Source organism: Scomber japonicus, chromosome 2, assembly GCF_027409825.1.
Source record: "Scomber japonicus isolate fScoJap1 chromosome 2, fScoJap1.pri, whole genome shotgun sequence".
NCBI lineage: Eukaryota > Metazoa > Chordata > Actinopteri > Scombriformes > Scombridae > Scomber > Scomber japonicus.
Window position 1 is genome coordinate 7,539,334 of NC_070579.1, and position 17,044 is coordinate 7,556,377.

Consider the following 17,044-nt stretch of genomic DNA (forward strand, 5'->3'; position numbering starts at 1 on the left):
TGTCAAAATGTTTCCAAGGTAACAGACAGTTGATTTTAATATGAGAAGCAACGAAGGAATCAACTACCACTCCTCACTTTGTGTCACACATTTGCTTCTTACATTGTGTCTGTTACTCCACTGTTGACCAACTATGTTTTCTCCTTCAGATGCTCCAAAGCCTCCCTCTGTGTCAGTGAGTCCCTCTGATGAAATCACTGAGGGCAGTTCAGTGACTCTGACCTGTAGCAGTGATGCTAACCCAGCAGCTAAATACACCTGGTACAAGAAAAATGTAAATCCAGACCTTCAACCTCTCAGTAAAGAACCACAGCTTGTCTTCAGCTCCATCCAGTCCTCTGACTCTGGAGAGTATTTCTGTACAGTTGACAACCAGTCGTGGAGGAGGATATCTGAGTACATTTTTATTGATGTGAAATGTGAGTGAAACCATTTATTAAAAAATCAACATACACCTGTTAATCTCCTCAGTCTTGTTAAAAAATATTTGAAAGATTTGTCTGATCATGCCTGCTTTCTTCAGTTCTGCCTGCTTTATATTCAGTCTGCTGCTGTAGTTAGTGCCACGGGGTTCTAGCTCCGAGGCAACTATTAATCTTCTCCATACTTATTCTTCTTCTTACATCTTCTTCCGCCGTTTTTCGGCGCGTAACTCCTCCCGCGGCTTTGAGAATTGAGAAAACCCCGACAATATATACATCAAAACGTGCGGCTCGATCGGGGGATGGGTGCTATGACTTTTGGTGTTGAAATTCCAAAGTTTCCCAAAGTTATTCCCAAAAAACCGGGAGAAATGAATGGGAATTTTTTGAAAACCACCAAAAATGTCACCTTTTTTCAGTGTCACCTAGCTCTCTCATACGTGCACGTAGAAACGTCATTCAAACTTTAAAACGGAGGAAAATTTGTCCTCTCTGGAAAAATACCAAACTGTTTTACATAACATGTAAACTTTTCAAACTATGAGCAGTCAAACGAGGAGTGGAAATCACTTTTTTGTCAAAGTTAGAGTGGAAGCGGCAGTTAGCTAGAGTGTGAGAAGCAGTAAAACATAACCTTAATTTTTATTTTTAACTCGAGCTCACGGCCAAACCGTAAAAAGGAGACAAATCATTTTTTGTCAAAATGTAGACATAGGTGTTGGGATTCATAAAATGTGACTTTGACAGGCGGGGTCTGCACAAAATTTAAACGGGGGGGGGGGGTCGAGACTGGCGGCAATCCCTGTCTCGCTCCCCACTAACCCTAATGTGATTGTGTCCTTTTTTCAAAATAATCTCACTCTGTGTTCACACTGAGTTTACTCGCTCATTTTAAGGAATATCTGAATAAAATAAACACTGTCAGAATCTGCCGGCTTCTGTGTCTCTCACGGTGTTTTCGGTTTTTGGACAGGAGTTACGGTTTTCTCACAGTTTGCAATTGTTCGGGACCTTGTCAGAAGCCAAATCCTTTAGAATTTTGAGACATTTTTCAAGGCAAATCCTGAAATCGCCGTAGCAACCGCAGGGCCTTAGCTGACCTTGGCAACCTGTCGCTGGGCAGAATCTGACCTACCTTTTTGTGATTGGCTGAACTGACCTACCTTTTTGTGATTGGCTAATTCTTCCTGTCTGTCTGTTTTGCCAGTTAACTGAGCTTTTGAATGGATTAATTCATGTTTACTGTGGACAAAATAAATAGTTTTTTTTGAAGTATAATAAAATCTAATCTCTAAATTATTTGAAGATTTACTTAATAATTTCATAAACAGTGATGTTCCTGTCTGTGGAAAAAAATGAAGTTCACTTAAATTAATACGTTTAAATATTCAATTATTTATGCTTAAATATGATAATAACATTAACTTAATATTTTCAGGGATGTTAAGTTGAGAATAAAGTACATTCATAAAGAAAATATAAATCATGTACTCGTCCCGGCAGTAGCCCCGTGGCACTCAAAATTATCTAATCAACTTCAATAAAACATGCTGAACTAATACATCTCTTCCTCATTTTAACGTTAATTCCTATTGATGTATCTCCTCCAGATGCTCCAAAGCTTCCCTCTGTGTCAGTGAGTCCCTCTGATGAAATCATTGAGGGCAGTTCAGTGACCCTAAACTGTAGCAGTGATGCTAACCCAGCAGCTAAATACACCTGGTACAAGAAGAACCAACCACTGTTTCCTGCACAAGAAGGAAATTATAAATTCACTTCCATCAGCTCTGAGGACAAAGGGATGTACTACTGCAAGTCTGAGAATCAGTATGGATGGATCAACTCGTCGTCTCTCTTCATAGATGTCCTGTGTAAGTAGTAAAGTTTAAGTCCAAAACTTTAAGTCGACACAGTACCTGTAACCCCTTCCTTTTATCCGTCCTTCCTTTTTTTCTTCCCTCCTTCCGTCCATCTTTTTAATGGTCTGGCCCACATGAGATCAAATTGGGCTGTATGTGGCCCTTGACTGAAAATGAGTTTGACCCCCTTTTTTAGTATATTACAGAGACAAAGTATAATACATCATTGTATCCTGCATGATAATATTAATAATTAATGTTTTTTTGCACACTAGATGCTCCAAAGCTTCCCTCTGTGTCAGTGAGTCCCTCTGCTGAGATGGTGGAGGGCAGTTCAGTGAATCTGACCTGTAGCAGTGATGCTAACCCAGCAGCTAATTACACCTGGTACAAGAAGAATGAAGACTCACCAAAAGCATCAGGACAGATCTTCACCATCACCTATGTCAGACCTGAACACAGTGAGAATTATTACTGTGAAGCCCAGAACAAAATAGGACGTCATAGCTCCACCTTACATCTGACTGTTGGGAAAGGTAACACACACACACACACACACACACACACACACACACACACACACACACATACTCACACAAACACATCTGTATACAACACGAGGTTTATCTGCTTTCTGTTGGTGTCATTTTTTAGGTAAATCAGTGTTTATAATGAACATCATCAGGTTTATTCTGGTGGTCCTGATGCTGATTCCTCTGCTTCTCTTGATTCTGTGGACGAGGTAAAACGATTAAGAAAACATCCCTCCATTTATTTTCTTCAAATATTTTGAAAGTTTTTTACATCATGATTTTCTATTAGTTAATCATTTTTCTTTTTCTTTTGTTGTTTCAATCCAGGAAGAAGAAAACTCTGAGCTCCACCACTGACCTGAACGAACCTGTAGAGACTATAGAGGTGAGAGAGAGAGAAACCTTATTGACAGAACTTACCCTAAAATACAGTTATGATCACTTGGCTCATGAATGCATGCCAACACATTTATATTGTCAACATGAAGCTGTAAAGTTAATTTATATTTAAAATATGACTTGTATAGTAAAATCCTGTAATGTATTTCACCTGAATAAACTGATTTAATACATTTCTAATAAAATCTGATTACATGCAATTGTCATGAAGTAGGTCCATTAATCCTCATTTTGACATTTCTCCCCATCAGTTGGACTCTCGTCTTGAATATGAGAACATCTCAGACTTGCAGGTCGTCACTGCAGCACAGACAGAAGACACAGAGGAGCAGGAAGACCTGGAGTAAAATCCAGTCAGGTTGGAGCCTCATGAAAAGAAAAACAGGCTGATATCAGATTAACTCATATAACAGATATTTAGGATTAGAGCTGCAATGCAAAGTGCTATTTTAAATGTGTACATACTGTAATTAATCACTTTTGAGGAATCCTGATTGGCTTCTTGTGCAGTCTACTGTATATTTTCACACATCAAACATAATCTCAGGTCTATCACAATTTGCTGACTGTCACATTATCCAGGTATTGCAGTGGCTGATATACAATAAACAGCCAGCTTCCACAACATCTCTGTAGTTGGAAACATGATTTTAGTTCCCTCTCACTGCTGCAGAGGGCGACAGTGTGCAGAAAGTGTCAGCTTTAAATAAACAGTTCTTATGTGTATTTTCAAAATATGAATGCTGGCTATGAAGACAAATACAATTTAAATCTGTTTATCCTCATTTCAGTTCATATAAACTCTTTGGGGTCACTCAGTGAAGCAGAATATGTGTCAATTTACTGAGTATGAAGCATTTTCAGTATTAGTCCATATTTGTTAGTGACAGCTGTAGATCACTGACTGAATCATTTTCATACTCAGACACCTCGACTGTGAGAGTTTGTTCAACTACTGTACAACAAGGTCACCAATGTGAACAATGCTTCTGAAACTGAATCTCTAACTGTAATGATTAATGAATTTAATGTTAAGGGTGAAAATGAAATGCCACTCAATCATATAAAGTGAAAAGTACTAAAAGTAAATGTAAAAGTATCTGAACAATCAGTGATGGATCGTAAAATGTTGTGATTCAGTGTCTCTGATGTGTCACTGTCCTCTTGTGGTGAACCTTCAGTGTTGCAGATTCAGGCTTCATCACTGAGGTCTCCCTCCATTGTCTGCTTTAAAGGCTCAGTTCACCTGACTAACAACACACACATTTTCTCACTTTCCTCCTAAATTGTGAGATGTGTGTGTTTGTTTCCAAAGGTAAGTTCCCATGTATTTACAGCAGAGTGAAAATGGTTGGCGTTACATCTTGCATTTTTTATATAAGAGGGGAGTCAGATTGTGACAGATGTGAAATATGACCTGAAAAAATCACACTCCCCTCCTTTTTCCCTCTCTGTTACCACTAGTTACAAATAACTTAACACATATGTAGCTGAGGTCAAAGTATGCCAGCAGAGTGAAAATGGTTGGTGTTATTTATTGTACAGATAGACAGACTGTTAAGAGACATTATTTTATGTGTACTCGGTTGTGATGTGATGTGATGTGTGATTGTTCTAGTTTTATGACATGCAATGTTCTGTTTCTGCCACGAGGGGGCGTACATGTATGGACCAAGATTCCTGCTGCGTCATCACGTTTGCTGTAAATCACGCAAGTTACCTCCATGACGGGAGAAGGATGTGTGGTTTAGTCAGTCCACAATAAATACGCCTAAAGGCTAAAAGTGTACATTGTCTCCGGAGAATTATTCCCCGAGTTCAGCGCTGGTGAAGCTGCAAAACTCAACAGGTTATTGGCCCAGGAGCAACTCAGGAAGAAGTATATTTTCGATGTTTTATCGCCGGTAGAAGATCGCGACGGAAAGCGTGCTAACGGCTAACAGATAGCATCATGGATTTACGAGGAAGCAGCCTCGACTCATGCTCGAGGGAGACGAAACAAAGAGAGTGGACAAGAAGGAGAGCTAACCCAAAAGACTGTTGTTGGACGGAACAAGCTGCATTGCGACTGACCTGCATCTCCCCCACCAGCTTCAGCCTACTCCATGCCACTTAATGAACTTTTATTTATTGACACTTTTTATAATCATCGCTTTTAAAGCATTTAATTACCATTGTTTTATCAACTTTAGCTGACTCTGTTTTTTAGTTAATAAATAGTGTAAAAACCTCTACTGTCTGTTCTTTGGTCTGCAGCTAATCAGTCGTCACACACACCCGTGACACCAGCACTTCACTAGACACAGTTCACACTACTGACAGTTTAATATCTATTAAATTGTGGTCAGGTGAAACATACGAAAGTTTGAAACAATTTACAGCCTTGGACTTGTCTCTGGAATACGGTATGAGTTATCAAACAAGTGGTGCAGTTTGTGAAAAGTAAAATGCCAATATAGAGCCTAAAATTAAAATAAGAAAACATATTTTTCTAATCCAGTCGTAGTTCGATAGGTCTACCATTAGATGGTGGTAAGGAGTTGTGTTTAATAGGAAATCTATTCCAGCATTTTTTACCAGCACTTTTCTTTCTAGAAGGGTGAAAGGAAAATTTGATCACAGATACAAGCAGATGAAATGAGTTTCCTCCAAAGAGTGTGCAAGTTCAGCCTTAAAGAATCTCAGTTCTATCACACTTCGCTGAATGTCACATTATCCAGGTATTGCAGTGTCTGACATACAATAAACAGCCAGCTTCCACAACATCTCTAGTTGGAAATATGATTTCAGTTTCCTCTCACTGCTGCAGAGGGCGACAGTGTGCAGAAAGTTTCAGATGTCATTAAGTGATTCAGTATCTCTGATGTTTCACTGTCCTCTAGTGGTGAAGCTTCTGTGTTGCAGATTCAGGCTTCATCACTGAGGTCTCCCTCCACTGTCTGCTTTAAAGACTCAATTCACCTGATCAAGAAAAAACAAAATATGTTCTCACTTTCCTCCTAAATTGTGAGATTTTGGGTGTTTATTTTCAGAGGTAGGTATGTTGTTTTTGATATTTCCCCCTGTTTATTATAAAAGACATCTCAGTACACAATCTACCTGATAGAACCAGGAAAAAAAAATTCTCAGTGCTCTCAATAATCAATCTTTTTTCCTGTTCATCTAAACTACGTTGTTGTTCACAGGTCAAAGAGATTAACTATAGAGAGCATCGGTGCATATTTACACAGCAGAAGAACTGATTTCTGATGAGCTCTGTGTTACAGTCAGAGTGATTGTGAATGAATGAGTTTACAACTGTCGATGTAAAACATTTTATGATCTGATTTACACATAGATCTCTATCGTTTTTGATGTACTGTAATTTTTATTTGTTTCTTAATACATACAATAAACACTGTGCTCAGCATTTGATATCTTACTTCCCGTACTGATGCACTACATTTCTTTGAACTCATGGTGGTGTATTGAGTGTCTCAACATGCACTGGAAGTGTGAGTAGATGCATCAAACCAAATGTCACACATATGTCACGTCTTTTCTTTAGACACTGAACTATGCATACACTTAAAAACATGAAGATGATTTTTTTAAAGTGTCATTATTTCTCTTCTTTCGTTACATTGCTGAAAGGCCAGAACACTGGTGTCTTATTCTCTATAACAAAGATCACATTACGTCTCTACAAAACAGGAACCCTTGGGTGTCACATACGCCTATATTGTCACTTGGCCCCTCATGCATATTCATAGTGATAAGAAAGAGGAAGTAAATGTACTCATTTAACATCCTGATATCTGACTTCTGCTCACAGATCACAGGGGTCGAGCACCTTAACAGACAACGTCCTTCTCTGCTGTAAGTAGAACAGTTTACTGATATAACTATTACATGTTGTTTACATTATTTGATGTATTTTATTGTCTCTGAAGCCTCACAGAGAGATGAGAGGAGCAGCTATGAGTTTAACAGCAGCAGCGAGTGGATTTGTTGTCTTCCTTCTCTCTGTGTCAGGTACTGTATATCTACATTTACATTGTAGGACATTTAGGTTTGATGTATGTTTGATGCAGTATGATGAATAACTTTTAGAAATGGTAAAAAAAATATCAGTATTCACTGATCAACCCTGTAATAATAATATATTAAGATGTTCAGCTGTGTCTGCGTCAGAGTGGTGGGGGTGGGGCCTAGCTGATATGGTTTGTCCTCCATAGATTGTAAGAATCATATATTTTTATTCATGCATATGAATATATTCATACTTCTATGATGGTACACCAATGCACAGATAATTCCATGTCGTCAGCATATTTAAAATCTATTTTGTTAATTTCTGCACTCTGTACTGCAGAGCTGGACAACTGTTTTAGCTGCTACAACCTGTGAAAACTTCTTGACACCTATTTTATTTTAGCGGCTCTCAGTAGTTTCCCACACGTCATGTTCTGCATTTCTTTGTGGTTTTCACACTTAGCTGAGCAGCAACTTGACCAAAGAACTTACAAAGAGGAAACTAAACAAGATAAGCACAGACTCTCTAATGATTCAGTGTCTTCTTCTCATCCTGTTCAGTAAAACAACTTTAATGTTCACAGCTTCAATACATTCTTGTTCCTTCACTGCACCTTCAGACTGTACAATGTTCTGTCTCAGTATAGAGAGATTAACTTTAAACAACATCAAAAACAGTTTTTTGTACTGTAAATACAAAGTATGTAAAAAATATCATTGGCCTTTTCTATGCCTGTCTTCATGGAGGCATAATTCCGAAAAACCATCATGAAATTCAAACAATAGTTATAAAGTCTGTAAAAAGTAAATTAACATGGGGGAAAATAATGATATAGAATAGGTTTAAGATTTAATGAGAAGATAACAATATGAATTATCACTGATCTGCCGCTACAACTCCAAAAAAGTTAAAGTTTGACTCATTTTATGTTTGAAAAGTATAAACTTTGTGGAAACTTGTAGAATGAATTTACTAAAACTGAAACACTCATCAGTAACAAATGATAAAATATGAATAATAACTGGTAAAATACTGTATTCTAGTTCCCTTTTTTCCACAATGAGGACCTCTAAATCACAGAAACTGCAGATAAAATCATATTGGTGCCATGATCCACTTTGTCTTATATACTGATTCTTAGCTTGTTATAAATCTGATTGCGGTTTCTGATGTGCTCTGTGTTACAGTGGTACAGGGTCAGGATGACTGGGGAGTGACTTACACTTCTACTCACATTTGTGCCTTAAAAGGATCAACAGTGGACATAAACTGCACCTACAGATACCCATCCAAGATAAATAACCGTGATACTGCAGTTAATAAAACATTCTGGTTTACTAAAGAGAGCATTAATGAACATGTGGATCTGAGAACAGAATCCGAGTACTCAGGTCGTGTGCAGTATCGCTGTGATAAGAACGACTGCACTCTGAGAATCACAGACCTGAGAGAGAGAGACTCAGCTGAGTACAAGTTCAGGTTCACAACAAACCATCCAGAAGGGAAATATACTGGTTCACCTGGAGTCACTTTGAATGTCACAGGTAACGTTTTCACTGGAAAGTTTTAATTTAGTTTCAAATGGTTAATATCTTGGAAGTAGTTCAGTGAATATGTTTGTGTATGAACATAAATTACATTTCTGTCCTTTCTTCACTCTTCCAGATCTCCAGGTGCAGGTGATCCAATCAACAACCAGTTCTCCCTCAAAAGAGCTGAAGTGTAACAGCAGTTGTCTACCTGATCGTTCTTCCTTCATCTGGTACAAGAATGGAAAGAAAATTAAGGGAAAAACATCTTCTACTTATTCAACCAAGATCAATGATGCAGACAACTATACCTGTGCTGTTACAGGATATGAGGATTTCCCCTCTCTTCCAGTTTGTGAGTTTTCTTCAGTCTTCTACTAACATAACATCATCTTGTGAAGCCTTTTATATAAAATACTGTACAATGACTTCAAGTATTTCTAGTATGAGTGACCCCACTGCCTCACTTGTTACACATCTTGCTCTCCAGATGCTCCAAAGCTTCCCTCTACATCAGCGAGTCCCTCTGGTGAAATCATTGAGGGTAGTTCAGTGAATCTGACCTGTAGCAGTGATGCTAACCCAGCAGCTAAATACACCTGGTACAAGGAGAATGTAAATCCAGACCTTCAACCTCTCAGTGAAGAACCACAGCTTGTCTTCAGCTCCATCCAGTCCTCTGACTCTGGAGAGTATTACTGTACAGCTGAGAACCAGCTGGGGAAGAGGACATCTGAATACATCTTTATTGATGTGAAATGTGAGTTCAACAGATTATCAGCCTTGTTAAAAGAAAACTGGGAGAGATTTGTCTGACTGTTTCTGCTTCCTTACTAATACAGCCCTTTCTCATTTTATTGTTTATTCACCTTCCAGATGCTCCAAAGCTTCCCTCTGTGTCAGTGAGTCCCTCTGCTGAGATAGTGGAGGGCAGTTCAGTGACTCTGACCTGTAGCAGTGATGCTAACCCAGCAGCTAAATACACCTGGTACAAGGAGAATGAAGACTCACCAAAAGCATCAGGACAGATCTTCACCATCACTGATGTCAGACCTGAACACAGTGGGAATTATTCCTGTGAAGCCCAGAACAGAAGAGGAAGTCATAACTCCACCTTACATCTGACTGTTGTGAAAGGTAAGTTTTCCCATTCAGCTACGCTGCACTCAGACTCATTACATATGATGTCATGCAGGGAGGGATTTCATTAACCTCCATCTGTACCAAACCTTTGTTGTTACACTCCACAGTGTCTGTTTGTGTGATTCACTGCTGACATAAGGAATAAGCTGATTTCAAATCCTGGTGAAGAAAGATCTGAGCAAGAAAAAAACGTAATTTACTTGTCAGTGTGTTTCTTATTCACAAGTTATATTTCAAAGGATTATGTGACCTCAGTTTAGGCTGAAGTGATACAGACTTGTTATATTTAACTATTGGAGAGAGAACTGTGCTCATGAATATAAGCAGCCAAGGTGAGATTCCTTCACTGCTTTGCTTCACTCTATGAGCTAAATACTACAAATATTGAGCAGCTGCATTTTTTCATTTAGAGGAGGAAGTTGAGATGTGACCAGGAGTATTCAGACACAATAGATCAAGAAAAGGTTTTTATGGGACAAACTGTGGACACTGGAGGAGTTAAATCTCGAGCTGGTGTTGGAGAAATTGGAGTTTCTGCTGTTTTTCAAAGTAATTTGTCTCTTTTATAATTTATACTTCTTGTCTCAAATGCAGGAACTTGTAAGAATGATGTCAGGAATTTAATATATTTTAGAACAGCACCCTCTACTGGGACAATTGACATTTGTTATCTGTCACTCAGCAATGCGTCACACACCAACAGCTGTGCTGAGGAAGCTGCAGGAAGAGATGAGAGCTCACTGTAGCTGCTTACACTGTGTTTTTATTTTTACTTGCAGAATTCATAATCCAGATGTTTACACTTATTATAGTTAATGCCCTAATTTATCTCTCAGCCTTCACAGAGCTAGATGGATAAATCTGCAAGTTTGATTTCCGGTTTATAATAGCTTGTTGCAAATATATCCATTCTGATACATCAGAATGACTTCAGTGTCAGTCTTAAGAGTTTCAGCTGAACTATTAAACATACTGCAGGCCGACAAACTGCTAGATAATCCAGCTGTATTGAGCTGTAAAAAAACAAAAAGGTCACAATATAGTATACACACATGAGCTGCATGGAGCCTGATGTGTTTGATGTTTATTATTATTATTATTGTTATTTCCAAATATATTTGCACATACAACTTATTTGCCTTGGTGTTGTAGTGTGTAACAATCAAAATATGCAAGTTAAGAGAAAATACAAGTACCACATGTAACATAATGATAAATAATATAAAATGGAAAGTTACAATAAAAATGTTTAAAATATATTCTAAACTGAACAGAGCTGTTAGAGTTAAAAATTTATAGAACTGAAGCAAGCGGCCGAAATGAGCTTCCTCCGTAGGGTGGCTGGGCTCTCCCTTAGGGTGAGAAGCTCAGTTATCTGGAGGGAGCTCGGAGTAGACCTGCTGCTCCTCTGCGTTGAGAGGAGCCAGATGAGGTGGCTCGGGCATCTAGTCAGGATGTCTCCCGGACGCCTCCTTGGTGAGGTGTTCAGGGCACGTCCCACCGGTAGGAGACCCACAGGAAGACCCATGACACGCTGGAGAGACTATGTCTCTCGGCTGGCCTGGGAACGCCTCGGGTTCCCCCGGGAAGAGCTGGACGAAGTGGCTGGGGAGAGGGAAGTCAGGGTTTTTCTAGTTAGGCTGCTGCTCCCGCGACCCAACCCTGAATAAAGCGGAAGAAGACGACGAAGGAGAACTGAATATACATATATTGACTGAAATACTGGACACAAACATGCTGGTAACACTCTGATTAACTGTCAGTGTTTTCTTTTCATTGCTGTTTCCCAGGAACAGGAAAACTAATCATTGTTGGAGTAACAGCTGCTGTTCTCCTGCTTATCATAATCCTCTCTGTCTTCCTTTGGATGAGGTAAGCAGTTATGTTTCACTGCATCATTGTTCAAAATTCAGTCATTTGTGTTTTAATTAATTCTCCTCACCAGGAAAAAGAAGACCTCCAATCAATCGTCTGAGGCTGAGGAGAAACCAGACGACAGAGAGAGGGTGAGGAGGGAGAGTTATACTATTCTATCCTGGTTTCACACTTCCACACTATCTTAAAGTGACACTAGAAAACTCATCTGACTGTGAAGCTCTTCATGTTGTTATTTAATAATCCACTGCAGCAGGTGCAAGATAACCCTCTGTACGCCAGCCTGGACTTGTCCAACAACCAGGCAGATCATATCTACTCCGACCTCAGATCAACTCAACTCCACAGACACATGGAGGAACAAGAGGTTCCAGAGTACGCTGCTGTTAACTTTAACAGAGCTGGTAATGCCCCGAGGTGAGCAGCTCTTTACATAAGAACACACTAGCAACAGTCTTTTTCAGTTGTTACATCTGCCTGTTACGTCTTTATTATTACGAATGTATATAATTTAATGTAATATCTTCAGATTGACCTGATTTATTGTTTTAATTTCCCCTCTCAGAACCAGAGGTCAGCAAACCTGGGAAGATCCAGCTGCACTGTACAGCACAGTCAACAAAATATGAACATATCAGCAATCTCACCTTTGTTTGTTTTTTATTTTTTATTACTTCAGCAATCTGAAGTAAGGAAACAAGAAAAGTTCTAATACATTTTGTAATTTAATGCTTTAACAATCATTTAAAGGGAACAATTGTGCTTTTGCTTACTCTCAGTCATGTACCTAAGCTTTTTTGGAGCCAGTGGAGTCGCCCCCTGCTGGCCATTACAGAGATTGCAGCTTTTTTGACCTGGAACTACCCACTTCATGTTAATCAGTGTCACCTGTGTTAAATGACTGTAAATTAGGAAAAGAATGGAAGTTGGGATTGGACCAGAAAACCTGTCTACTGAAGTTACAGTAGTTATAGTGGAAATGGGTGAGAAAGAATTGATATTGATGAATTAATCTGAGTTAGTTAAGTTTTGTGCTGTTTTATTTTGTGAAATATTTTGGTATAACAAATTAAGTGTTGTATATTTTCTCTGTTAATTAATTGATTTGCTAATTTTGGTTTTAGTTAATATTGTTTCATATCTGTTCTTTTGTGCTGATTTATTTCTCACTGCTGCAGAGGGCGACAGCGGGCAGAAAGTTTCTGCTTTAAATATAGTTTTAATGTGTATTTTCAAGGATCTGAATGTATTTACCAGCTATGAAGGCAAATAAAATGTAAACCCTATCTTTAAATCTGTTTCTTTTGCGCTGATTTAATTCTCACTTTCCCGCATTGTAATTGTTTAATATAATTTGGACTGCAATTTTTGACTCCTGTTCTCATCAAAAATGTGGCTATTGAGGTGGTACCCTACTACAGGTACCTTGGTGTCCTTGTGGATAATGGCTGGATTGGAAAGAGACATTTTTACAAAGGCCCAGTTCAGACTGTTTTCCCTCAGGGTGCTACGACCGTTTGCTGTCAGCAGGTCACTCTTACATGAGTTTTACCAAAGCATTTTAGCTATTGTGCTTTTTTATGCTGTTGTCTGTTGCGGGTGGGGGTCGAAGTCAGAGGACGGAAATAGGATCAACAAGCTAATAAAAAAGGCAGGATCCATCATTGGTTTCCTCCTGACTCTTTAGAGGTGGTCATGGAGAAGAGAATAGGCAGGAGACTCTGGAGCACCCCCTGAAGTATAAGGATCACCCACTGAAGAGCTCCTTTAGTGCCAGACTAGTGACGCAAAGGTGCTCTTCAGAACGATTTAAAAGGCCTTTATACCTGGTGAAGTGAGATTTTTTAATGAACATTGTTGTTGACTGCTGAATGTTGTGGATTGTTTGATTGATGTTGATGTGGTGCCTTGCACTTATCTTGTACTGCCTGAGTCTGTATGTGTCCTTGCTGTATGTTGGCTGTCTTTGTGATAAGGTGACATTCAATTTCTCCTCAAAGGGATAAATGAAGTGCATCTTATCTTATCTTTTAATTCTTGATGAATTAATTCAATCATAAAAAGTGAAAAGTCCTGAAATTGTGTGTGTGTGTGTGTGTGTGTGTGTGTGTGTGTGTGTGTGTGTGTGTGTGTGTGTGTGTGTGTGTGTGTGTGTGTGTGTGTGTGTGTGTGTGTGTGTGTGTGTGTGTGTGTGTGTGTGTGTAAACTATTAGAGATTGATGGGTTGTGATTCAGTATCTCTGATGTTTCACTGTCCTCTAGTGGTGAAGCTTCAATGGTGCAGATTCAGGCTTTATCACTGAGGTCCTCCACTGTCTGTCCACTTTCTTCCTAAATTGTGAGATCTGGGTGTTTATTTCAAAAGCAGGTACACAGCAGAAGAACTGATTTCTGATGTGCTCTGTGTTACAGACATAATGATTGTTAATGACTGTAGTTGTAAAACATTGTGTAATCTGATTTACACATAGATCTCTATCACTTTTCTGATGTACTTTATTTTTTTATTTCTTAATACTTGCAATAAACACTGTGCTCAGTATGTAACTTTTTACTTCCCATACTGATGCACTACATCTCTTTGAACTCATGGTGGTGTATTCAGAGTCTCAACATGCAATAGAAGTATGAGGAGATGCATCAAACATGTGTTTCCTTTAGATGAAAAAAAGTCTCATTATTTCTCTTCTCTCTTTAAATTGCTTAAAGCCCAAACACTCAACTGTTTCTGAATTCTCCCATAGATTATATTAAGTCTTAGAAAACAGGAACACTTGGGTGTCACATACGCCTATACTGCCACTTAGCCCCTCATGCATACTCATAATGATAAGAAAGAGGAAGGAAATGTACTCATTTAAGTTAAGCCTGATATCTGACTTCTGCTCACAGACCACAGCAGTCGAGCATCTTAACAGACAACGCCCTTCTCTGCTGTAAGTAGAACAGTTTACTGATATGATTATTACATGTTGTTTACATTATTTGATGTATTTTATTGTCTCTGAAGCCTCACAGAGAGATGAGAGGAGCAGCTATGAGTTTAACAGCAGCAGCGAGTGGATTTGTTGTCTTCCTTCTCTCTGTGTCAGGTACTGTATATCTACATTTACATTGTAGGACATTTAGGTTTGATGTATGTTTGATGCAGTATGATGAATAACTTTTAAAAATGGTAAAATAATATCAGTATTCACTGATTAACCCTGTAATAATAATAATATATTAAGATGTTCAGCTGTGTCTGCGTCATGAGTGGTGGGGGTGGGGCCTGGCTGATATGATTTTTCTTCCCTCCCTTCATAGATTGTAAGAATCATATATTTTTATTCATGCATATGAATATATTCATAGTTATGTGACGGTACAGCAATGCACAGATAATTTCATCTCGTCAACATATTTAAAATCTATTTTGTTAATTTCTGCACTCTGCACTGTTGAGCTGGACAACTGTTTTAGCTGCTACAACTTTAACAGTTGCTCCTCCCTGTGAAAACTTCTTGACACCTATTTTATTTTAGCGGCTCTCAGTAGTTTCCCACACGTCATGTTCTGCATTTCTTTCTGGTTTTCACACTTAGCTGAGCAGCAACTTGACCAAAGAACTAAAAGGAGGAAACTAAACAAGATAAGCACAGACTCTCTAATGATTCAGTATCTTTTTCTCATCCTGTTCAGTAAAACCACATTAATGTTCGAGCTTCAATACATTCTTGTTCCTTTATTGCACCTTCAGACTGTACAATGATCTGTCTCAGTACAGAGAGATTAACTTTAAACAACATAAAAAACAGTTTTTTGTACTGTGAATTCAAAGTATGTAAAATTATTATAGGCCTTTTCTATGCCTGTCTAACATGGGGGAAAATAATGATATAGAATAGGTTTAAGATTTAATGAGATGACAACAATATTAATTATAACTGATCTGCCGCTGCAACTCCCAAAAAGTTAAAGTTTTACTAATTTTATGTTTGTAAAGTATAAACTTGTAGAATTAATTTACTAAAACTGAAACACTCATCAGTAACAAATGATGAAATATGATAATCAACAGATAAAATACTGTATTCTAGCTCAGTTCTAGTTAGATTGATGCACAATGAGGAGATTTGAATTACAACAACTGCAGATAAAATCATATTGGTGCCATGATCCACTTTGTCTTATTCACTGATTCTGAACTTGTTATAAATCTGATTGTAGTTTCTGATGTGCTCTGTGTTACAGTGGTACAGGGTCAGGATGACTGGGGAGTGACTTACACTTCTACTAAGATCTGTGCCTTAAAAGGATCAACAGTGGACATACACTGCACCTACAGATACCCACCCTGGATAAAGGGCACTGCTACCACAGTACTAGAAACACTCTGGTTCACTAAATTGAGTAATAATGAACCTGTGGATCTGAGAACAGACTCAGAGTACGCAGGTCGTGTGCAGTATCACCGTGATGAGAACGACTGCACTCTGCGAATCACAGACCTGAGAGAGAGAGACTCAGCTGAGTACAAGTTCAGGTTCACAACAAACCAACCAGGAGGGAAATATACTGGTTCACCTGGAGTCACTTTGACTGTCACAGGTACTGATGAACACAAACACTGACACAGTACATTTAAACCAGTTAATTAGAAATGATGGCGAATTAATGATTTTCATCATTTTCTGTACTAATTTATTCTGTTAAATGATCCACCAGTTTAGTTGTTCACTCATATGAATTGTCATTTGAACTGTCTCACTTTGTTTTCGTTATATGTGATGTACAAATGATGTGTCTCTTTTTTTCCTCGCAGAGCCAAATTTACAAGTGCAGGTGAGCGGCAGAACAGCTCTCTATCCTTCCTGGGCAGAGCTGAAGTGTCACAGCAGTTGTAGCCCTGGTCGTTCTTCCTTCATCTGGTACAAGAATGGACAGAAAATTCAGGATAAAACATCTTCTTCTTATGGAGATTACTTTCAACCTGCAGACAGCTCTTCCTGTGCTGTACAAGGATTTGAGCATCATCCTGCTCCTCCAGTGTGTGAGTATAAATAACAGTCTCCCACTAACATAACCTTTAACCTATTGTACTATATATTGTATGTACATTTAAAAAGTCTGTTTACTCAAAATACAAAAAACATATTTTCTGACTTTCTCTTTTTGTAATAATACAATAGTTACAGTTTCATATGCCCTGAGTTTGAATGTTGTGTGCTGCTATTTCAATACAATGAACGTGAATGGAATATTGTTTATTCTACTTAAATCATTTCAA

The 17,044-nt window shown here is 38.5% G+C and overlaps 1 protein-coding gene across 1 annotated transcript in view; it reads left to right on the plus strand.

Moving 5' to 3' along the window:
• The window catches only part of LOC128364970 (B-cell receptor CD22-like), a 63,537-nt gene extending 51,133 nt beyond the window's left edge, over positions 1 to 12,404 (plus strand). The window contains exons 20-23 of the mRNA XM_053325591.1: positions 8,894 to 8,990; positions 11,846 to 11,906; positions 12,029 to 12,192; positions 12,341 to 12,404. Of these exons, the coding sequence (XP_053181566.1) occupies positions 8,894 to 8,990; positions 11,846 to 11,906; positions 12,029 to 12,192; positions 12,341 to 12,404 (386 nt within the window). The remainder of the gene's footprint in view (positions 1 to 8,893; positions 8,991 to 11,845; positions 11,907 to 12,028; positions 12,193 to 12,340) is intronic.
• Positions 12,405 to 17,044: the final 4,640 nt, after the last annotated feature.